The sequence below is a fragment of the Mercenaria mercenaria genome, chromosome 2 (genome assembly GCF_021730395.1).
Source record: "Mercenaria mercenaria strain notata chromosome 2, MADL_Memer_1, whole genome shotgun sequence".
In the NCBI taxonomy this organism is placed as follows: domain Eukaryota; kingdom Metazoa; phylum Mollusca; class Bivalvia; order Venerida; family Veneridae; genus Mercenaria; species Mercenaria mercenaria.
Genome location: NC_069362.1, coordinates 101,086,423 through 101,112,344, shown reverse-complemented (window position 1 = coordinate 101,112,344; position 25,922 = coordinate 101,086,423). Strand labels below are relative to the sequence as shown.

General features: G+C 35.2%; 1 protein-coding gene across 1 annotated transcript in view; it reads left to right on the top strand.

Annotated features, from left to right (window-relative positions):
* LOC128555313 (uncharacterized) overlaps positions 1-25,922 on the top strand; it is a 48,486-nt gene that overhangs the window by 5,304 nt on the left and 17,260 nt on the right. Inside the window, exons 2-8 of the mRNA XM_053537378.1 lie at positions 883-942; positions 4,262-4,432; positions 5,912-5,978; positions 7,479-7,639; positions 8,961-9,128; positions 11,774-11,895; positions 13,500-13,680. Of these exons, the coding sequence (XP_053393353.1) occupies positions 883-942; positions 4,262-4,432; positions 5,912-5,978; positions 7,479-7,639; positions 8,961-9,128; positions 11,774-11,895; positions 13,500-13,680 (930 nt within the window). The remainder of the gene's footprint in view (positions 1-882; positions 943-4,261; positions 4,433-5,911; positions 5,979-7,478; positions 7,640-8,960; positions 9,129-11,773; positions 11,896-13,499; positions 13,681-25,922) is intronic.

Below are 25,922 nucleotides of genomic sequence, written 5' to 3'. Positions count from 1 at the left end.
TTTTTTTTTGATTTTGTTTTTTAAGATTAACTTCCCTTAGTTGTTACTATAAATAACTTATATTGTAACATTTTTATAATTGACCGTAGGGACAAACCAAGACCTTTTTTATGTGGTACAACAAAGATGTTACTTTCAAATTTTAGGTGTATTTTAAGGTATCTCTACCTGGTAAGGAGTTTTTATGTGGATTTAGAAAAACAAAAGAATTACAATAATTACTAAACAACCGCAAAATTAAAATTCCATTTGAAAATAAAGGTGCTAGTGTAAAGAATTTTGCTGTGACGGGCGTATATTGTGACATTCTGGCTCTCTTGTTCAGTATATTTTAAACACAGCTTATCTATTATGTAGCTAAAAAGTCTTTTACTCTGTAGAAATAAAGTCTGATCTCAACATAAGTTTATTAACTCAATAAAATGTTTAGAAAGTAAACATTTTGCCTTTGCCACCTTATATGTCACTGTCAGTTTTTAAGTAGATCCATGTATTTCCCTATTTACGACATAAATTGTGTATAATTATCATAACGGAAACACAATATAATAAAGTTATTTTGTGATGGGTCTTTTACCTTCAGCCTACTGGCGGCAAGTGATTTTGCCTTTGCGACCAGTTCTGTTCGTTCTTCTGTCAGTAAGCTTTCAGTGCACATCCCTTTGAGTAATAAGTGGTACTGTCCAAATTGAATGATAGACCAGTCCATTTCAGAAATTTAGCAGGGTAAACGTTTTATTTTGTATTTCTGGTTTTGTATTATTTTTGTATGCATATGCACACGAACACAGTAATAGCATAACCATCTGAGGACACTACGATCTATGGAAGTTATTTCTTCTTATGGTTTTGTAATATTAATTCATTTGTTTGTTTTTTCAGCTTGTTCTGGACAGATCGTTGGCGAGAGTAACCCCCAAGGCGGATCGCTGGGTCTTACTAGTATGTTAGATAAGTGTGTTATTACATATCTTACTACAAATAGTAACAAAACTGCATAGGAGAGAATCATGCCACCCATGTCAAATAACAGGAAGGGGGCATTATAACCGGAAGCAAGCATTATGTATGATATATACATGGAAGAGATGTAACCTTGAGCGCTAATTGCCTTGGCAAGGTGTTAATAGCCCGAGATTTACCTATTTATTACGTGTTTACCTATTATACGGTATGAAAAACTTTTAAAAGTTCAGTGTGCAATTTAAACGTGATCACGTTTATAAGCAAGTAGATTAGAGTTATAGTTATGCCCCCGATAGGAGGCATATAGTTTTTGAACCGTCTGTCGGTCTGTCAGTCTGTCTGTCCGCAATTTTCGTGTCCGGTCCATATCTTTGTCATCGATGGATGGATTTTCAAATAACTTGGCATGAATGTGTACCACAGTAAGACGACGTGTCGCGCGCAAGACTCAGGTCCGTAGCTCAAAGGTCAAGGTCACACTTAGACGTTAAAGGATAGTGCATTGATGGGCGTGTCCGGTCCATATCTTTGTCATCGATGGATATATTTTCAAATCACTTGGCATGAATGTGTACCACAGTAAGACGACGTGTCGCGCGCAAGACCCAGGTCCGTAGCTCAAAGGTCAAGGTCACATTTAGACGTTAAAGGATAGTGCATTGATGGGCGTGTCCGGTCCATATCTTTGTCATCGATGGATATATTTTCAAATCACTTGGCATGAATGTGTACCACAGTAAGACGACGTGTCGCGCGCAAGACCCAGGTCCGTAGCTCAAAGGTCAAGGTCACACTTAGACGTTAAAGGATAGTGCATTGATGGGCGAGTCCGGTCTAAATCTTTGTCATCCATGGATGGATTTTCAAATAACTTGGCATGAATGTGTACGACAGTAAGACGACGTGTCGCGCGCAAGGCCCAGGTCCGTAGCTCAAAGGTCAAGGTCACACTTAGACGTTAAAGGTCATTTTTCATGATAGTGCATTGATGGGCGTGTCCGGTCCATATCTTTGTCATCCATGCATGGATTTTAAAATAACTACGCATGAATGTGTGGCATAGTAAGACGATGTGTCGCGCGCAAGACCCAGCTCCGTAGGTCAAAGGTCCTAAACTCTAACATCGGCCATAACTATTCAATCAAAGTGCCATCGGGGGCATGTGTCATCCTATGGAGACAGCTCTTGTTTTCATTTTGCTTTTTTTAACTTTGTTGGTTACAGTAAAGCTTGGGCCTGAATATATGAAAATAAGTTTTATTGATGAAAACTACATGACGTTACGCTTCACAAGTTAAAATTAAAATTGAAATATTCATTGTTTTGCCTGTATGAAACGTCAAAATGAAATTTCTGTTTATGGACGTTAATTTCCAACGCTAACATCAGGGCCGTTATCAATAATGACCCCGGGGCCAATTATGTTAATGTCATAATGCATGGAGCCATACGATAATAGGAGAGTTTTCAACACAGAATTGTTATAGTTATAGGTACTCCTGAAATAAAACCGGTATTTTTGGCCAGGTCATGAATGACGTCATTTGTTAAGGATGTACGAGGGGTGTTCAATAAATAGACGGAAAAGTATACAGATTCATTATTTCTAGTCTCATTTAGCTAAAATTTAAAAATATGACGGATATGAACCTAATAAATGTAAATATCTAAATTACAAATTTGAGAACATGCACAACATCTTTTGTCGTCTCCTTGGCAACGTCACTACTTCCAAAGCGGCCGAACGTCATTATGACACTGTCATTACATACAATTAGTCAATACAGCTCAAGATTACCACTGGTTCAATGTTTATCGCCATTAAAGACATTTTCATACCTTCCTACAATTAAACATATACTGTTCATATGATATTACTGTCGTATTGCAAAATTTGGACACTGAACTGTGATGCCGTATCAAGGAGGTCTTTAATTCATATAAGGTGACAGAACCTTATTTTTATCATGTCTGTACCACGAGTCGTCAGCAATATTCTCTTGACCACCTTTAAACGTCCCATCCCATTAATAACTTGTTGTTTTCTTTAGGGCATTGTCCTTTAAACCTATTGCAGCAGAGAATTTTGTCCCTTTCCTTAATTTTCGATTCAATCTCATGTCTCTGTTCATCACTGATTTTCAAGCAATGACCAACACAATATGCCTGCCAAACATTTCAATGATGTCACATTTATAATTTGACGTTAATGGCGTAATGCTTACACTTCATTTCAATATTTACCCAATTTAAGAAAAGGTAGCTTGGAACATAGATAGATAAGTGACAAGTAAGTATTTATATGCAAAATAGAAAAAGGAGTAAATTGGGTCAGATGAAGTCACATGACGTTGCCATGGGGCCTAGCATTTCCTTATTATTTATCCAAAGACAATATAATTTTGACATATCAACAAAGTTTTCTCTAGTTTAAATTATATAGCAGTGTGTCATTTATTTTTGATGTTACATGAAGAATTGAGAGTACTTTTCTGGGTATTTATTGAATGTTGATATAACTATCCTCGACCTTCATACAAGTACTCATACCTTGGTACAGATATGCAGATATCATTGTAATATTCCAACCTCATTAGGACTCTGACCCGCGACCTTCGGATGAAGCGCTCTACCTCTACACCAGTTCTCTCCTGTCCCCGTGACACATTTTTCTAATGAGGACGATCAAAAACCTGCTGTTTTAACTGGATTTTAACTAATAGAGCAAATACATACCTTTCTATTTAAGAAATAAGCAAAATTATAAAATCATATTATATATCATATCACACTATATTGTACCATATTTAATGTATATAGGCCAAATTTTACATGATAAACACGTTCAGAGTCGCTTTACGTACAAAGGTAATCACCCAGGGCGCTAAATTCCTTCTACCAGTACAGACACAGGGCGAAAAGGGACAGAGCAAGAGAAAGCCCCAAGAACAAATAGAAAAAAAATCCTTTAGATACAGATATGTTTGGCTAACATAGCCTAGCTTTTTGCGAATAGGCAATCTTGTTTAATGATGTGTCTTGTGCATAGCACCGGTACACGCGAAGCCGTATTTCTCCTGGGAAGAACAGGTACTTGCCTCTTAGTTAGTTAGCCTCAAGAGTATCTCAGAAAAGTCCAGTGCCTGGACCGGGATTCGAATCCCGGACATCTAGATAGACAGTCAAACGTGTTACTACTAGACCACCAAGCCCCTAATTTTGCGGCTTGTGATCGTTTTTTGACAGAGAATCGAATGAAAACGATTGATGCAAACATAAAACTATTTTCTTTCAGATAGATATTTCCTCGTATGTGATGCGAGTTATGCGTTCGATTGTTGTGGTTTGATAAACAGGTGGCTTTATAAAGCGGAAGTTGCAGCAGCGGTTGAGTTACAGGTATGGCGACCTACTACGACCGGAAACTATCGACTTATCGGCTCGACTGCACATACTGCCACATCAGGTAAAATTCGTGATATGGACTTCAGACGGTTGAAACCGTATTTACCAACTTCTGGTTTGAAGTCGGAAATTAAATCTCATAGTTCTTAGATATACAATTTACAATATGTCGTTTATAATTTAGCAAGCCCTGTTAGCATAATAATAAATAGTATTGAATGGTATTGAAATAAAAATCAATGAGCTTTACAAACCAAAATATATTGTATAACAAATCGACAATTTTTTGTACGAAGTGTATTTTTATTTATTCTATATCCATTTTATTTATCCAGTCGCGAACGTTTATTTGCAACACGTGACCGTACAATATATTACCGTACTGGACGCATGGGCATACATAATAACCTATATTTTTTGACATTTTTGGACGGGTCAACAGTCCAATGTTAGATATACGATAAAGCCCGAAACGCGTCCGAATGTAAATCGGATGAAGTAATCACTCTATGTAGAGAGTTTGACTGTGCGTCTTGAAATCAGGAATTATATATATAAAATGGCAGAAATACAATATTCAGTGAATCATTCTTTAATTCTAACTAAAATAAAATAGATACAGAATTTAAAGATTATTTAACATTGTACTGTATAATACGAGATATATTTTAACCTTGTACCTAGCTTGGAAACCCATATTAGACTCGCCTAGCGGCTGTCCAATATGGTTTTCTCAGCTAGGTACTAGTCCAAATATATCTCCGTATTGTACAAATCAACATTAAATAGCCTAAATATCAGAAACAAATATATCATGGTAATATGTGCACTAAATGATAGCCATATGTAATTATCGTTATTTATCACATATTTATCTTGTTGAAACGAAACACAAGATCAACATGTTACTCAAAAATTAAAGATAAAAACACAACATATAGATTTACATGCCGAAAGAGGTAGTTCACAATAAAGCATATAGACTTAAAATGCAAATAACATAAATGATGATTGATATACATAAGCAGAATGAGAAAAACATAGTTTATTACGCGGTTTGACAGTGTTGCATTTTCCATTACTGCTCAAGAACAGGCTCAATCAAACCGAGTCTGCAATTTTCACTGTTTGCCTTGTTCTCAGTGCTTCCGAGGGATCTAATTTTCATATTTTATTCGTCAGCCAAATTCTATCAAATTGACCACTGACAATACATTTCAATTTATCCCTAATGGATGACAGTGTCGTTATTGATAATTCTTAATCTTGTAACAAATGTATAATTTCATTACAGTTCAATTTATTTTATCCCTCGCCAGCAAGTCCTTTACATTTAAAATTTAAAAAAATCTTCTGAATTTTGAGTTTCACACTTTATGTCTCCTTGTTTCTTCCTTTTTTGTATTTATTGTTCCTCTTTGTTATTTCACTTGCTGTCTCTTGCAGGAAAGATGAATTCTAATTTTAAGGGGTTTACAGCAGGACCTCATATCCTTGGATTATAAAACTTGGATGTTCAGCTTTTGACTTTACATTACAGCAAATGAAGATGTGGATTTTACTGTTACAACTCAATACCTTGTGAAGCCAGATGATTGCATAGGGTGGTAAGTAGATTCGTTCCTTTGATGACGCCGTGGGATTGTCCAAACTGGTAAATCGGTTCGTTCCTTCGGCTTATACCTGACGAGGCACGGAGATTCCTTCAGTTTATACCTATTGACACCGGGAGATTGTAAAAGGGGCATAAGTTTATATATCAGATATATGCTTCCTTTTAAGTTTATAACATATTATATGAGCAGCACTATGAAAAAACCGACATAGTGCATTTGCGACCAGCATGGATTCAGACCAGCATGCGCATCCGCGCAGACTGGTCAGGATCCATGCAGTTCACTTTCAAAGCATATTGCTATTAGAGAAACCGTTAGCGAACAGCATGGATCCTGACCAGACTGCGCGGATGTGCAGGCTGGTCTGGATCCATGCTGGTCGCAAATGCACTGTTGGTTTTCCCATGGTGCGGCTCATATCGTTTTACTTTATCATTGAAAATTTCAGGTTAGTTAGAAACAGTACCTTATATTCGAATACCGTTGAAAATGCATTTAATGCAGTTACTTAAATCGGGAAATATTAAGAAACTATGGAACCTATCAACATACGTACAGGGGAATATACAAACGCTGTACCATAAACCCTTAAAATATCACTTGTATTTTACACGTTTATTGATTAGGTTTGAGTTTATAAATTTTGTTTAAAGGTATATTAGATCCAAATTGCAAACTTTAAAACATGAACAATTGCTTCATACAGTTTATATAAACATAAAATCAACAAACTTATGTGTATTATCAGTATAGTAGCTGCAACTTGACCGCGATTATTTCATTGTAGAAATAAGGGGGTGCTTAGGGTAGCCGTATATATTTATATGGAATTAGTTTGTATACAGTGCAATATCAAAGTATGTATACTTACATTTGATCAGTTAAAACTTTCCAATACACTAATTCTTATTTACACAAATTTATATTTCCATTTTCTCGTGCAGCTCGTGTTTATTTAATGCAAAGAGATGAAGCGTTTGCCGTACACTCCTTTTCACTAATAGGTTGTGCCTCATTATGTATTATAATACAAAGGTCAACCATCGGGGTCAAGTTGCGTCTACTATACTATGCATTTAATAGGTCTGAGTACACACTGTATACATTTATAAATAAACAATGCATAACTGTGTACTTCTATACCACTAAAACACTAGCTGTTTTTAACAATTAGCTGTTACTGCATGACATTTAATTTTGAATTTAGTTCTAGATGCAAACTTAAAAAATATATTTAGTGAAGTTAATTACATCCATTGAGGATTTTATACATTTGACGTAAATATCTAAAGATAAAATATTTTAGTGAAAAATTGCCATTGGATACCTTTAACATTCATTTGGCAATGGCAACAGGGGATATATATACATAATTCTGCTATCCATGTAGATCTTAAAGCGTAAAAGATACACTTTTATTGAACTTGAAACAGTTAACACAACCGGCCAACAAGTCCGTTTTCCTTCATGAGCACAGAGCATTCATTTCAGGTATGCTGCTGGGCCTGAAGTAGTTGGCAATAGAAATACTGGAACTATAGTTCCTGGCAAGCATCAAGCTGCAGGCTCCGTCAATACTGCTACGGATGTAGACTGGTCTGGTGCGTCTACTGCATCCAGGGAATGGGGAATAGGGGCACACGTTGTAAGATGTAAGTTAAACGAAAAACATATTGACTGGGATATATATTACATAGAATAAAAGGCATAATATATATATAAAACATATAAATGAAAAAAATAATAGAGATGAAAAAAGACCTGTGAAATGCGAATGTAATGTATAAGGGAAAATATGTATGTGATTATCAGAGCGTCTGATTTGGTAAATAACAAGCAAACTTTTTATTGACAATGTGTTTTCAGATTAAGCCGTATTAAAATTTAAAAAGATGGCGAATTATTTGAGAACAAAATAGTTCACCCCCTTTGGACATAAGACTTCATTTTATTAGATGCGAGACTGAACACTTTTTGTAATAAACCGTTTGGCCATTTTCATTGTAAGTCACAAATTTGTGAAAGAGACTAAAATAAATGGAAAGTTGGAGAGGGTGTCATAAAATAAAGAGAAAATATTGTAGTGAGTTTTATTTATTATTCTTTATAGAGATTGCATAAAATGTAGAAAAGCAGGATGTTTCGAGTTGTAAAGATCTGTAACAATGCAGAGAGAAGAAAGTAGAAATTTGTAATAATGAACACTACATGTTTTCTGTATATTGAAAATCTTACAAGTGATATGTGTATAAAGAATTACCACAAAAATGATGAATTGGTGTAATTTAGTTTGCAGCAAGTTAAAATTGTTTATCATTCTCTACTGCATTGCCGATTTTATCGATGCCAACACCAAAGTATTTCGTTCACATTGACATACCTTATGTATCTAAATCTAATCGAATATAATATTATATAAGAAACAATGCTTTATAAAAAGATATGTTATGGACATAAGTTAAATTACAAACTATAACCCATATCTGCTTAGACAATCTTACAATTGTAGATACTTTACAAAATTATTTCGTTATTCTATTTATTCGGAAGGTATCTAAATTTTGCTATATATAATATCCCATACATTTGAATATCCCATACATTTGATTTCGAGCCCCATATGATTCTGGGACGATCTGTGTATGAAAAGAATTTGAACCACTGCCTTACCCTTGCATGATCGTAAGAGGCGACTAATAGGGTCTTAACACTTGGTTTTGCAGTAACTCTGTGATTCCAGCAGGTATGCAAATTTTGATTCCATACCTCATATTTTTACTGTGTTGGTGTGCCGTAAAACCCAAATAAATAAATAAATAAATAAATGAATTTGATTTCAAAAGTTGTTTATTTAAATAACAAATAATAAATAATAAAATCATTTTAGAGTATTATGAATTATTTACGCTGATTGTCTCTTTTACAATGATATAAACCCGTATAATTGCATAAAATTTAACATTTATCATTCAGCCACGAATCCAACATTCTCCGGGCCAGCTGTCGGAACTATATTAAATACGGCCGCAGTAAATGATCCCGTTGAAACAGTAACATTTATTGACGTCGATAATGCGGACGAGCTTGTATTGACGATGACAGACACGTATTTTTATCTATCTGACAACGGCGATGGAACGGGTAAGGATCTATAATATTTGAAATTAAGTAATTAAACTTGAATTATCATCACGGTAAATTATTTTTTTGTTTATCAATATAGCACCATAAGTTGAATTAAAAGCACATAAATATTCATTATTAGGCCAAATTAGGAGTAAATATAGTAAATGATTTTGAGTTCCAATACGATCTGCATTAAAGGGGAACATTCAACGTTTGACAATGTATATAACAAAAAAAAAAAAGAAATTTAATTTATACTATAAACTTGCAAAAATTTGAAAGTGGGTCAACAAACAAAAAACATGTCAATTTAAATATTATCAATTAATAAAATGGCAGCCATTTTGGGCACTGTGACGTCATCGTCCTTTCCTTATATAGGCATACCACATATTGTAGTTGTGGCAAAATTATATTAAATACAATAAATTATGGAGGTTAAATGTAAGATATACACTTTTACACACATGTTAAGGTTCATACTATATCATGACCCATAAAATATATTTGTCTTAATTGTTTTTCACTAATTTTCCATATATGGTTTTGCCGATATAAGAAAAGTATGATAATGTCACAGTGCTCAAAATGGCTACCGTTTGAATACATAGATAATATTCAGAAAGCTACATCATTTTCTTTGTAGTCCAATTTTGAGTGTTAATATTTCACCTAGTTCTTTCTAATTCTGTCTAGCAGAAATATTGACAAATGACAAAATAAACATATAGCAAGCAGCCCTGTAATTAAATCTTCGATGAGATATGATTGGATGATATATTTTATCGCAAACGGCTGTTAATATGAGATTATACTTATTTTCGATCTTAAACGAATGATTACAGAGCCAAACAGTAGTAAACAACATTCCAAGACTAATGTGCGGAGGCATAACACATTTTCATCTCTACTTGCTAATTAGCTCGCGTTGATTCAGCAGTGACATATTTAAAGTACATGAATGACATAAAGTATGATGTCATAATTTCAATACATCATACATAAGGCATGAACTCAACTGGCCGTATTTGTTTCGCTTGCGTTCGTGTTTTTACATGCGCGATACGTTTTACGCGTAGAACTACGTTCATAAATGTTGCAATATACCCAAAATTGTCACACTTTTATGTAGGATAACTTTTCAGTCTTCTGATACATCTACATCAAACTAAAATAGACTACCTTCGTATTTGTTCATCGATAATATCAGTCAAGTAGACTTTGCAATGATTCTTTTAAAGGCCAAGGCGTTTTTTTCTCATTTATTCTGCATATTCATTTTCGTAGTTTAATCAAATAAATGAGAACTCGGTAAAAAGTAAGTAAGACTGTGAGTTTTGTAAAACTTTCAACTCCACAGTGTTGTGGCGCCATGTTCTTGTTCACTCCAAAAATAGATTCAGGCAAAATTTGCTACACTCGTGTTTTGTACTCTGTGTTTGTTTCGCTATTACACAAATTTAGTGTTTACAAAATAAATAGGCTCACTGGTGTCAATTTATGAAATATGGTCAGTAGTTTGGATGCATGATACTTAAATAAAGAGTGCGTACAACTTAGCATCCGAACTCCTATACATACTTTTTTTGCTGATATAATCATTGGAACAAATCTAATATTTCGATTCTAACCATGCAAAGTCTTCGCATATTACAGCACAACATTTTAGCTTTATGCGTCTTTCGGCGTGCCGTATACTATTTTAAACACATCCACACATCTGGAATGGTGTGACATTACGGAATTTGCCGATATTAAGTACTTTTTTTAGTATAAAGTAGTGATAACTGTGAAAATGTTATTTTCAATAACTTCTAAAGTTTGACATAACAGAAATCAGAAGTAAATACTTTATTTATGAAGTGTGCAGTTTTTAGAGTATATTATACGTCACTTATGCTGACACTCAAACAAACATTGAAGTATACATCAGTTCATTGTGACATTTAAACTATGTAAACACTGGAGTTTCGAGTGAGCATGGAGTGTAAGTTGTTATCTGTAATGGAAGTTGGCATTTATAATGCCTGCATTAACTATACAGTGCACGGCCAAACAGATGACTCTAATATTGAATGGCAACTTGTCACTACGGTAGACAGCAAACATTTCCCAGGGTGAAAAATTGCTTTCAAAGTTTCTAATAAATAGATAAATAATCTATCAGTTAAGAGCTATTTGTCTCGAAAAAAGTGTTTAATAAAATCACCATTTAGCACTAGAAAAATGAGTACATAAACGTCAAGAAATAGAAGCAGAGTAGAGTACCTCATGTTATTATCGTATGGTGAAATGGAACAAGTAAATTTTATCGAAAATTCATGTATACTTATGTTACTTGCTAAACGTTTATATAGCAATTTCTGCAGATCGTGTTAGAATTAAACATCCCAACTCCTGTCCATTTCTTATTAACTAATGAAATAAAGAACCATATTTATTATTCGTTAATCTAATCCGAACACACATAAAACCAACTAGCGACTCAATATGCAGAACCGCCCAGAAAAATGAAACACAATTGCATGATTGCTAATTATAAAACAATTGATACGTATTTATTTTTATGTAAATGTCCGCGTGTAGTTGTTCCGTTTGTATTAGAGAAGAATACATTTTTAGTAACATTAATTTTGTTCATGTTATTATATGTGTTTAAGCATCAATTTTTGTGAAGACTTCGCTGACTGGTCAGGATGGGACTAGAACTTTGAGTATTACCGCTACAGATCTCTGTGAGCAAACTGTGACGGGTACCGTTGTGATTACTATTACAAATATAGTAAGTAGAAAAAGTATTTAATAAACAGACTTAACAATTTATCAGTTTGCCATTTATCATTCTAAGGGTTATTCACTGAAACTTTACTGACTAAAAAGCAAACAGTATAGACCATGATCAACCCGCACAGATGTGAAGCGTTGGTCGCAGGGGCAGAATAACTTGCTGCCAGCAGCCTAATGGATAACAAGGAACTTTATGGATCCCGGTCATAGAATCTTTGTATTGATGTGTGTGTTATAAACGACGGTGTCTACTTGTAGCAGTGAGCACAATGCCCAACATTATAGTGCTGCCTCACTGGCATATCACGCCGTACACACGTGACATGATACCTCACCCAGTCACATAACACTAACACCGGGCTGACCAGTCCTAGCACTACTCTCTTAATGCTGGGCGCCAAGCGAGGAAGCTACTAGTACCATTTTTATGTCTTTGGTATGACGCGGCCGAGGATCGAACCCACGTATTGATACCACACAATTAATTTATTCAAATATATAGCAAGATATCAAAGATCGCCCCGAAACTTTCATAGTCATAATATATCTAACTTTAAGTTAGAATAGTTAAGAAGCTAATGATAATTATCAAGTTATCAGTCACGCAACTTATAGTTAAAACAATATCTTCTGAAGTGAGTAGCGAAATGATTGTGGTTTTACAGAATAAAACGAGTGGACTTCGAAGGAAAGAGAATGGTCGTGTATTTACCCACCTCCCGCATTACAAACGAGCAATATTAAAACGCATTTGACCAGAATATCCGTCTCTCTGTTCAGAGCCAGTTAAACAGTTAAAGGAGAGTTAATCTGGCACAATAATATATTGCAACGATAAAAAGTGCACAGTGAAAAAATAATTTTTTAATGATTAGAGAATGATTCTCTTTTTGTGCTTTGCATTTCGGACTTGTAATATTTACGATGATAGTTGAATATCCTACTTTATGTGGGATGAACCACCTTTAGTGATAGAAATATGGTGCTAAAGATTTATTGACTTCAACTAGATATTCATATTCAAGGACTGTTGTTCATAAAGCTTCCGGTCCATATACATGTTCATTACATACTCGTTTCTATTCCCCGTTAAGTTACACTGGTACCGGAAACGTCAAATTTTTCCATACACTGACGCCTGAATTTCATATCGGGTGCATGACCTAATTCAGTATGTGTTGTTGCACTATTTGTTTCTTTTTAGGTCAGTATTGTCAGTCCTATTCAGGCTATTGAACATATTTATGATATTTACATAATATTTAGACGTGTAGATGCGTATGTAATAAAAAGATTATTATCTTTGCATCGGGAAATATGCACTCATTCTTCAGCGGAATAATATTGCGTTCCTAAAGTCGCGCAATATTTCCGCTGAAGAACCCGTGCATATTTCCCGATACAAAGCTAATAACCTATAAATAACATTCATGTGAAATACAAAGCTAAATCCGAGCTCAATTCCGTTTTTTTAATAAACAAACCTTTGAACTGCTATTGTTAAGATAAAACCTTTGTGATATACAGTGGTTGTGACAGTATAATCATCATTAGACTGTCTAGTGAAAAAATATCATCGTGTCTTCTTTATTTCAACAGCCGCCACAACTCAGCGGTCTTTCAAGTTCTACCTCTATACCCGAATGCATCACTTCGGAAGTTATCCTTTCAACATTCACATGTAGCGACACTTCTGGAATTGCTGACGTGTCAATATCAGTTTCTCCTGCAAACAACTCATCATTTTTCTTCACAAACCTTACTGGCGCAGCTACCGATGGTTAGTTATTTGTTTTTGCGTTTGTAAATCAAAGAAAAAACTATTTTCCCCTTAGTTTAAGCTTATGTATCCTTCTGTTAGCCCATTATTCATTTATGTAACGACGAACAGTTAAAAAATGAATGTTCCTGGATCTTGCACCAATAGTTTAGTATTCTCTGTAAGTAACTAGCAATTTCTTTACATGAATCAGAAACATTAAAAGTCACGTCTACGGATTCGTCAACCGGTTAATGTAAAAAGTCGTTTAAAGCGTTTGACTAGGCCCAAAATGGCGCTAGAGATATATTTTCCAATGTATATCGGAATGGACCAAACTATAAAAAAGCGCCACAGAATAATCAGTGGTGGTAATAGAGACCACAATGATTATGCTCCGGGTATTGAAAACTTTGAAAATCTCCCTGTGAGTGAAAAATGTCCAACATGTATTCTGAAATGCACTATATTGAGAAAAAAAGTTGACCAATGCCTTATATTAGAAAACAAAGTATTTTACATTTATGAACAAGTGAATGTACAAGAAGATCGTTTGACACTGTAAGAATAAGAGTCTATTGATTTGGACGTACGCAGAAGGAGAAACAATCTAATATTCGGGGATACAAGAATCTAAAGTTGAACATTGTGAAATAACTATTTGCAAATTCCTCAAGAAGGTTTTAATTCTTGCCCACCCATCCCTAGAGCGCATAGACTGGGCAGATTTGAAAGAGGCTCTAGGCCTTTTTTGCTTACTTTCTAGCCTTAAGGGATACAAAATATGTTACTTCAAAAGCCAATAGACTGAGGGGTACAAATTACAATACCAATTGTGACTACCCCCCAGAAATTGTACAAGCTAGGAAAGTCTTATGGCCTAAATACAAGAAACTTAGAGCAGACTATCCTGAAAGTAACGTGAGCATCTATTTTTCCTGCCAAAATCATTTTTGATGGCAAAACTGTAGCCGATATGCTCCCCAAATGGAACCTCATAATGCAAGGCAATCGCGTTGATATTTGGAAAACAGTGATTACTATTATCCCTCCCATGCAATCTCGCAATTATAGATTCACAATCAATGAACAACCGGCCATTAAGCAACCGCCATGTACCTCGGCGACTACAGTCGCAATCTGCTCGTCATCGTTGACCGCGTAATCACGCTCCAGTTCGCAAGGAACGCACGAATAAGAAGGACGCTGAACCTGAACCCGTCATTAACAGGTCCTGGGATATACCACCTGCTGCGACGAAGACTGGCGATCAAACGCACTAGGATAGCAGTAGGGTTGATTGTGGCATGAACACTCAGACAAATTATATTAAATCTGGGTGTCTCAATGTTAATGGAGTTAAAAAGCGTCTCAATTACCCTGATTCTTGTAAATTTATACATACGTATGACATATTTTGTTTCAGAGACACATCTCGACAAAACTGATATTGTTGATATAAATGATTATGTATTTTTCTCAAAACATACAAGTCAAATGTATAAGTGCAAATATTGAGGTATTGTGATCATTGACGTTAACAATTAGCACCCTTTGTTACAATACTTGAGAGTATTTCCGAATACATTTCATGGATATCTATAGACCGGGTTTTATATTAAAACAAATGAAAATATTATTCTCGGATCCATTTATCTTCCGCCAGAAAACTCGCGTTTCTTTATCGATGATGATTTAACTGATTTCGAAAATGAAATAACGCAAATGGGCAGCGATTATGAACTTAAAATGAAATTAAAAGTTTTTGTCCCGACGGATCCTTTTTTAAATTAACTGTTCGACATAGATAAAGACACGCAGACTGATCTAAATAAATATACATTGCTCGAAAATCTATCAGTACCGTAAGAAAGATTGATAATAAAACAAGCACTCATGGGTTCCGTTTAATTGAAATGTGCAGAAATAATAATCTTTTTATCTTAAACGGAAGGATGTTCAATGATAAAAATATAGGTAATTTCACATTCAGAGGACGCTCCGTTATAGATTATTTTATCGCTACAGCCGAATGTTTTAAATACATAAAACATTTTGAAGATATTAAGACAGGCGCACTATTTTCGGATTGCCACACTGCGCTTGAATGGGAATAAAATATAGAGGGTAACTCAATCCCGGAACAAAACCTAACTGAACACGTTAAACACAATAAAGCGCCATGGAATGGTAATCTACAGAAGGAATTTATCGAAAATACCAATCCTGAAAATTAAGAAATACTACAAAATTACAGAATTATTCTCATTCTCACGAGGTGTCGAAAACATAACGACAGAGCTCCAGCAGAGATTTCAAAACGCGGCGAATGAAACCTTTCCAGTTAAATCAATTTCATACGATCACAAGGAATAATAATAATAATAATAATAATAATAATAATAATAGAATAATAACAATAAATCGTGGTTCAGTCCAAAAGGCAATAGACCTAGGAATAAGTATTATGATGCCAAAAGAAGTTATCGCTTAAACCCTACTGATATTAATAAAACACGGCTGCGCGATGCTAATAAGCTTTACAAAAGAACAAAGGATTTCTATATTCAGAAAGATAAACAAAGTAAGTTGCGAACTTTGAGCGAAAAAATTTAAAGAAATATTGGAGGTTCCTTAACAGCCTAAAACCTAAAATAGCAACAAATAACCCACCGGATATTACTGAATTGTATGGCCATTTTAAGAATGTAAAATTTAAACGCGATTCTTGACCAAAATACTTTTGAGTCTGAGGAAAATATGTATCCTTTAAACTCTAATATTCAATTAAATTCCCAAATTACCGGAACAGAAATACTCAAATATACAAAGTCTTAATAACGGTAAAGCACCAAGCCCCTCCGACAATATAAGAAACGAACATATTAAGAGTACCAAGAAGAGTTAGCTGCCTATTTATGTAAAACTGGCTCGAAGATACAATTATTCCCATTTTTTAAAAAGAAAGGCCCACAAACAACCCAAACAATAACCACCCTATTACAATTAGAGCTGTTTAGGAAAAATATTCACTTCAGTTTTAAACAATAGGCTAACGAGATAACTCGAGGACAATAATATTCTAAATGAAATTCAGGCAGGTTTCAGGAATATCATATTCCTTAAACGACCTTCAAAAATGTTTACAGAAAAGTGGCAGTGTTGGAGAATAATTTTCGATGCACAAAATTTAACACTATAGCTTAACCAATGACCTTCAAAATTCCTTGAATGCTTTTAATGATTTAAGGATTATTGCACCAACTGGCATTTAAAAGTTAACTTAAAAAAAAAAAAAAAAAAAAATGTTATTTTGGAGCTTGACAAGTAGAAAATTTCAGTTGTCATTTAGGTAAAGAGAATATCGAGATAACAGATAATTACCACTATCTAGGAGTTACATTCTCTAGCTCTGGTTCCTTCCTTAAAACCAGGAAGCATGTAGTACAACAAGCAACTAAAACAATGTATCTATTCCTTACTAAGTCAAATAATTCAGATTTACCCATACACCTGATTATCAAACTATTTGACCATAACGTTTTACCAATTTTAACGTAAGGGTCAGAAATATTCGGATATAGAAAATACAATATCTTAGAGCCTAACTATGAATTCAAGTGGATAACTAAAATAAAAGATGGATCACTAAAATAAAAGAACTTTTAAATTCTGTCAGGCGGCCGGATCTTGGCAGAATCAATCACAAATTAGTTCCGTTTTATCAATAAACAGATAAAACAAACATTAATTGACTAGTATAAACAGATAAGGAATGCGCAGCTTTGTCAGTCGAACAAAGGTCTCAGTTACCAAAGTTTTAAGGAAGATTCTAAATTTGAAGAATACTTTCGAATTCTACATAACCAAAAATCACTTACACTGTCCCAATTCAGAACGGCAAATCACAAAGTCCCTACAGAAGTTGGGCGCTACGACGGTACCCATTTTCATGAAAGGAAATGCACACTGTGCCCTGCTGACCAAGTTGGTACTGAACAACACTATCTATTACACTGTATTGTTTTCCAGCAAAAAGGGAACAGTTTCTGCAAAGTTTACCGTTAAATCATACACGCGACATTACGCTTAAATCACTACTCTGATCTAATAACGTTCTTGAATAGAGAAATCTTGTTAAATTGTTGATGTTATCATGAAACATTTTAAAAGATAATCCCAATGCCTCCACTTTGAACATATGTCAATTATTCCTACGTAGCAAATTATACACTAAATAGCTTCTTCAAAAAAACACTATTTAAACATAACTCCAACACATGAATACTGCAACTGACATATGTAAATTGTCTCACCTATCAAGGAATTAATCCATATTACTGTTACTTTTTTCAGATATTCTCGGAAATATCCTTGGTATCGCATCTGCCAACATAAATTTAGTTTATGAATGACAATCCTTCGCTATTTACGCGCTAAATGATCAATTCTCCATACACAGTTTATTTATGATTCAAACTCTAAAGTACTCCAAATGTACTTAAATTAACTATGTTAGTGATTGCTAAATATCAATTGTTTATTTGCCTGTATATCTCTAGAGTTCTAAGTGTATAAACGATCGAATTACTACAAAAGTGCATAATTACTACAGTACCTATTGGTCATGTTTGCTATTTATAACACTGCCTAAATTAATGAATGACATTCCTTTGAGTTGTATAACTGTCTACGCACACTTCAAATTCTGAAAAATGTCCTCACACTCTTTTGTTCAGTCAAACTTTTTACTTTCTTCGTCAATTCAATCAGTGGTTTCATCATCTATGAGTAGTTTTTGATACGGCGTCTGTATCAGGACCCCATGCCGAGCAGATGTAATGTCAAAAGTAGAAAATAATTTTGCTCCGGCTACGGCAATCTCTAGTCTTTGGGATTGGATAACTGCTTTAGTCACTTTATTAAAAGCGCGATAATCTATATATGGTCTTACGCTTCCGTCCTTCCTTAACACAAAATATAATAGGTAAGGTTAAATTTCTCGGAAGCACTGAGCACTACAAACACAGCCACGCATTTGCAAAATAGGCCCACAACAAAAGCAAGCTGTAACGGAAAAATTTACATACGGGTTTCTTCAAAAATCTAACAAGTGCATATAAATTTATGCCAAATAAAGATAGAGGGGGAGGAAGTAGTAAGGGATAGAAAGGTGATGGGGAGGAGGGTGAAGGGGAAAGTAGAGCAAGACTGAATATACAAAGGGAGTGTCATAATCCTTGATCACATAAACACTACAGCGTAAACAACAAAAGCGCAGGCATATACGTACCAAAGATAACACACAACATAATCCAACTAACTAATATAGAAAAACAGGCATGCAAGATACAAGAACTCTGTAGGGCACCGCTTTTGACACACAAGCCAACAGATACACACCTACAAGCAGGAAAAAGAACAATCGTGAACCGTCCCAGTACCTCGGCAGCCAAAATAAAGGGGGTGGGGGCACGAAAGCCAACTCGTAGTAAAGGGAGAAGGGACGCTAAAATACGTGGGAGCGCAAATGCAAGGGGAAATGAGGGGGCGCCAGGGGGAGCAATGAGAATGAAGAAGAAAAAAGAACAGAAAAAACGCTAACTACAAACAAGACAACAAACGCAACAGAAAATACAAGACAGACAGAAAACCAGTTGACAACAGGGGCACTGCCTTGGAGCGTTCAGTTACGTATAAAAAGGAAACTGGGGGAGGGGGGGGGGGGGGGGGTTAAACGTACTTAGGGCATGCCAACCTCGCACTTATCTTATTTTCAACAAGTTAAACAACACAATATGAATAAAATCCCCGCAGAAAAAAGCTCTAACATAAACGAAAACATACCTGATTAATTAAAGCCCTGCTCCGCGGCTATTCAAATTCTATTGTGTGTATGCAATCCATGATTACAATAGGTAACAGTTAACGGCCACGCGCCACACTTTAGCACGCAAAACCACAGGTATTCTATATAGAATTTATATAAAATACTCTATTTTGACAGGCGTCACTGTTCATAGTCAGGATTTTCATGCTTTTTCAGTGACAATTTAGGTTAAAAGGTAGGACTGGAGCAGGTCTTTAAGTAAAACATAAATTTAATCTAAGGTAAAATTACACCAATGTACTCAACAACTTGTCTGGAGCCAGAGTATCAAGAACCTTGCTTTTAAGGGCACGACTAAGAAAGTTGCAAGACAAAATTCAACTCCCTCCGTCCGTTGAATGTAGGATATAGGAGAAAAGCATCATGGAGTCTTGCACTTAATTAGTCATTGCACCATCAAATAGGAAAGCGTAGCAATTAACTGTACAGGGATCAGTCACTAAACATGCACTGTGCATCCCGATTTTCGCCACGTATCCTCTTTTGATAAACTTTTATCACATTTAACACAAATATTTGACTTAAATAAGGACTTTGTTTGATTTTCCGAATTTTATGAACATCATCTCCATAGCATTACGGGTGTGTAAGTCCAGTTTTTAAAGTGTTTTTAGGTTAGTATTGTATTTTTCTTACATTTTGGACGATCTGTAGTAAAATTTACTGAAAGCTTTCCGTAGCTTATGATAACGGTAACCCTGATGTACTAATTTCTTGTTGATATTTAGATTTCAATTATTAAAATCCCCTATCGTTGAGCAAGCTCTTGCAAAACGAATAAGTTGTGAAACATAGACACCCTATTATGCTGATCGAGAGACATTTCCATCGAGGTGGGGGAAGTTGACAATTTTAAAAATTAAAATCTTCCCTTTTATTATATATTTTCGTTTCTAGATTATTATTCACAAATCGTTTTTCAATGAAGGAAAAGTCTTGCATAGCGAGAAATTCCTCCGATTACTGCCTTAATCTGACTCGGGGTGCCGATTATTATAAATCTATTACTTAAGCGGAATTTCGACGGCACTCAAAGTCGAAATTATACAGGTAGCACTATAATGATTTCCGGTATTTTATTGCCACTCCGTGTGACTCCGAGTCTGTAATAAACAAAAGGTCTGTCATTTCGAGTGACGCGAGATGATTTCACGAAACTCCGAGGCAGTTTTCCCTTACCTTGATGGATTTTCATATAAATAGCTTGTTCTTTTTACTGTTTATAAATTTTGTGAATTTTGATATTCAAATGTCTCTGATGATACGAATTAGATTACATTTATGTAAAATGGATTAAGTTATTAATCATATAAAATTAAATAAACTTTCAAATGACCACCGTTAAGAAAAATGATTTATAGAATTTTGAAACTGAAAATAATTTCTTACTTTGTGAAAGTATTAAGAAATACAGTTATGTAAAAAATGAACTAGATTAAGCATAATTTATAACTGGTAAAAATTTAAATAACAACCGCTAAGTTGTTAAGTATGATACTGAAATACCTTCTTACTATTCTGATTAAATAAGAAATGAATTATGTAAAATGGTCATAATTTAAAAATTATATAAAAGTAAACAAACTTTTAAATAAATGGCGTTAGAGAATTGTGATTTGTTAAATATCATATTGAAATAGTTTCGGACAGAGTAAAATCAGAAACAGTTTTATGTAAATTGAACTAAATAAAGAGCTATATAAAACTAGAAAGACTTTGAAATAATGGCCGTTAAAAATATGGATCTTTTGTTGAAAATTAAAAGGAGAAGTGTTTGATTTTTATAATGAAAATGGTCTTTTATTTATTCATTTGGAGGGAATATAATTGCTTCCGTATCCACTCAGAAAGTCATAAAATGTCATAAGTGAACGGAAAAAGGCTGATTTATTTTAATGTGAAAAAGAGAGATACTACTATAATTATTCATAAATTACTTTGTTGTTAATTCTTTGGCGTATCACTACAAAAGTATAACTATCTTGTTACATGTAATTTGAAATCTGTCCTCGAAGGCCTAATTTATTTTTTATAGATAATTATTTATTCGTCTCGGAGTCACTATAAGGAATTCCGTCAAGTGACTCGAAAAAAAAGTGAGTAGAATGGGTTCCGCGTATGCTGATCTGTAAACCCAAAATCCAAATCCAAGACACAGCGGATTGGCCCAAGGAATCTTAGAGCTATTCTATCCTTACTTATCATCTTTTCTGAATATTGCCCTTTTTCTCCATTTTCTCCAGGATCTTGCGCTCTTCATCAGCAAATGCATTGGAATTCTTCTATAAGGCACTCTGATGGGTATTTAAACCCTCCCCCACCGTATCAATTTTATGTTTTACCAAATCAGTGCGACCAAGGTCATTTTCATCTTTAGAAAAAGCCTTTTCATGACTTCCGTCTTGAACTTTGTTTTTAAATGATACATCATGACATTTTTTCTCATACCGAATCCACCGAATAGACCAAAGTTGCCTGAAGGACTCCCTTCAGGCATAATAGTCTTCAGATAAACATAACCCTTCGACGTACCATACCTCTGATTTGATTTGTAGACACTGCTTTCGCAAAAGTTTTCATTATACGTCCCTTCTGAGTACTTATTTATTCGTCTCGGATTCACTATAAGGAATTCCGTCAAGTGACTCGGGGGAAAAAAGAAACCAATACAGGTATGTATTCCGCTAATTGCATTTCATGTCAAGTCACACCTTGGAATTCCTTTGAGTGACTTCGCATAAATCCTTGATGTCAGACTTCGTACTCGTTTTCGCAATCCTCCGAGGATCGAGTAGAAAGGGGTTTCCGCGTAAGCTGATCTGTAAATCAAAATTTAAATCCAAGACACAGTAGATCGGCCCAAGGGCTCTTAGAGCTTTTATACCCTTACTTATTATCTTTTCTGAATAATGTCCTTTTTCTCTATTTTCTCTAGGATCTTGCGCTCTTCATTAGCAAATGCAATTGGAATTTTTCTATAAGTCACTCTGATAGGTATTTAACCCCCCTCCCCACTGTATCAATTTCATGTTTTACCAAATCAGTGCGACCAATGTCATTTTCATCTTTAGAAAAAGCCTTTTCATTATTTAAGAGCAAGTCTATTGTTCTTGCTTATCAGCTGGTGATCATTTTCTGCCAGTATCATCAAAAAAACTTTTCAAATGGTAGGTAGAGCCTTTCTGTCTTGAATTTTGATTTTAAATGATACATCATGACATTTTTTCTCATACTGAATCCACCGAATATCACCAAAGTTGTCTGAAGGACTCCCTTTAGTCATAATAGTCTTCAGATAAACATAACCCTTCGACGTACCATACCTCTGTTTTGATTTGTAGACACTGCTTTCGCAAAAGGATTCATTATACGTCCTTTCTGAGTACTTATTTATTCGTCTCGGAGTCACTCTAAGGAATTCCGTCAAGTGACTCGGGAAAAAAAAGAAACCAACACAGGTGTGTATTCCGCTAATTTGATTTCATGTCGAGTCACACCTTGGATTTCTTTCAAGTGACTTCGCATAAATCCTTGGTGTCAGACTTCGTACTCGTTTTGGCCATCCTCTGAGGATCACATAGAATGGGTTTTCCGCGTGAGCTGATCTGTAAATCCAAAATTTAAATCCAAGACACAGCGGACTGGCCCAATGGCTCTTAGAGCTCTTATACCCTTACTTATCATCTTTTCTGAACAAAGCCCTTTTTCTCCATTTTCTCTAGGATCTTGCGCTCTTCATCAGCAAATGCAATTTGAATTCTTCTATAAGGCACTCTGATAGGTATTCAAACTCTCCTCCACCGTATCAATTCCATGCTTTACCAAATCAGTGCGACCAAGGTCATTTTCATCTTTAGAAATTGCCTTTTCATGACTTAAGAGCAAGTTTATTATTTTGCTTTCACAGCTGGTGATCATTTTCTGTCAGCATCATAAAAGAGACTTTTCAAATAATAGGTAGAGCCTTTCCGTCTTGAGCATTGTTTTTTAAGTGATACATCATGACAATTTTTCTCATACTGAATCCACCGAATATCACCGAAGTTGTCTGAAGGACTCTCTTCAGGCATAATAGTCTTCAGATAAACATAACCCTTCGACGTATAATACCTCTGTCTTGAATTATAGACACTGCTTTTGAAACAGTTTTCATTATACGTCTCTCCTGAGTAGTACTGCTGTTTATGTCGACAATAGTACTTACCATAACAAGAAAATACCTTTGAGTAAAGCCTGGAATCTGGTTCGATTAGTACATTCTTTGCACTGTCTTCTTCAGGTAACATCTCTACAAAAATATCCTTCACTTGCTCAATTTTACTACATAATAATAAGCAGCTGTCACCTTTCTTACCCTGTTATATTTGCTTATTTGCAAAATTGGTATTTCATTTCCATTAATATAATCTGGAAAGTAGATTCATCGGAAGCCCCAAGAACAATGCAAACAGTGAAAATTGCAGACTCAGTTTGACTAAGTCTGTTCATGAGCAGTAATGAAAAATGCAACACTGCCCAAGCCCCCATAAAACTTCAAAATTCCCTTGCATAAAGTAAGTTGCTAGGACCATTTACATACACATCTGCTTCAAGTAGGTCTTCATCATCAGTTTCAGCAACAATGATGTCTCTTATAATCCCCAGAGGCCTTAGCTTAATTTCAAATAAAGCTTTGCCATATTCTTTTAGTATATTACTACATGCATCTGATAAAGTTGAAGGTTTTCTCAGAAAAGATCTTACCTGTTTTGGAATTTTATCATATATCTTCTTGCTAAGAACTGTCTTTGAAGCACCTGTATGAACAGTAAAATATAAGTTTATATATTGTGCAGTAGATTCTATGTAGGCACTAACACTGCGCGGAAGCTTCTTTTTCCCTTTAATATTTCTTGACTTTTACCTTCATAATGGACAACAGAGCCGACCTCTAAAAGTTTAACGAATGTGCTTGCGTAGGAGTTCTCTGACTATTATCCATAGGTCTGAAATGTGCCATTTCTCTTGTGCATTTCTTCATTCAGCTGTTGGTCTTCATTTAATGTTTGGCTGGGCATTCCCATTTATCATGCTCAACAATGGTAGCATCTAGTGCCCTTTTTCCAGTAAGAGTTTTCCATGTTAATTTCGTAAATCTTTATAAGTCTCTCACACAAAGTCTCTCTCTCCTTCGTTCTCTCAAGTGAATTCTGAGTGTCGCCCTTATTTGGCTGCCCACTGATCTTCAATTTTTCTTTTCTTTAATGTTTCTTTTGACCCAAGTGTTTTTGCTGCATTGACCTGTTTTGTACTCACCTTACAAGATTATCTTCGGCATCTGACACAGCCACTCGCTTCTGTAATACATCTTACTTGTCTAGCAAATCTCTTTATGTCCCTATCGACATTTGAATTTACCATAAATGACTTTTTATAGTTTCTTGGAATGCGACAACCTGAAAAACTGCTTCATAAGTATCTGTGGGCTCCTTGACAAATTCTACCTTAAATCTAGCTGTATCATCATACAACCCATCAAGAAATCGTCGAAGTAGATCTTCACACCGTGTTGTTGGATCTCTGTCGGAATAAGCACTGTCGTACAATCTTTTAAGATCTAAAGCATATTCCTCTACTGTCTAATGTTTCTGTTGATTAGACTAAACTGTTCACCAAAAGTCTTCGCTGTACGAAATACTCTGAAACGCTTGTTAAGCTGGTTGCAATTGTCCAAATAAAAAATCACCTGCACTGCGTAGTAACCTAGACAGCAGTTCATCAACCTATCGTCGTCTGTCCACTCGAATCTGTGTGCAACCTTAGGAAATCTGTTAAACCAAACTTACTCAAATATGAAGCATCGTTAACTCCAACATTTCCAGCAACTGCACCTGCAAATTCTACGAGTAGTTATGAATATGTATCAGTCTGAGAGAGACACCTAGAGTTAAAAAAGACAATATGTTCATTTATCAGTACGTCGTACACCAAAGCCCGCCCGCTTAGCTCAGTAGGGAGAGCGTAGGTCTACGGATCGCGGGGTCGCGAGTTCGATTCCCGGGCTGGACGTATGTTCTCCGTGACGATTTGATAAAAGACATTGTGTCTGAAATCATTCGTCCTCCACCTCTGATAATTCATGTGGAGAAGTTGGCAGTTACTTGCGGACAACAGGTTTATACTAGTACAGAATCCAGGAACACTTGTCAGATTAATTGCCCGCCATTATATGGCTGACATACTGTTGAAAACGGCGTTAAACCCAAAACAAACAAACAAACGTCGTGCATCAGGTTATTTATACAGAAACATCGTGTTAACATTGCTAGTTGAAAATAAGCTGCTAATAACATTTCAAGTATCATTAAATCGGATAAGCCTTAAGGCCGGTTTC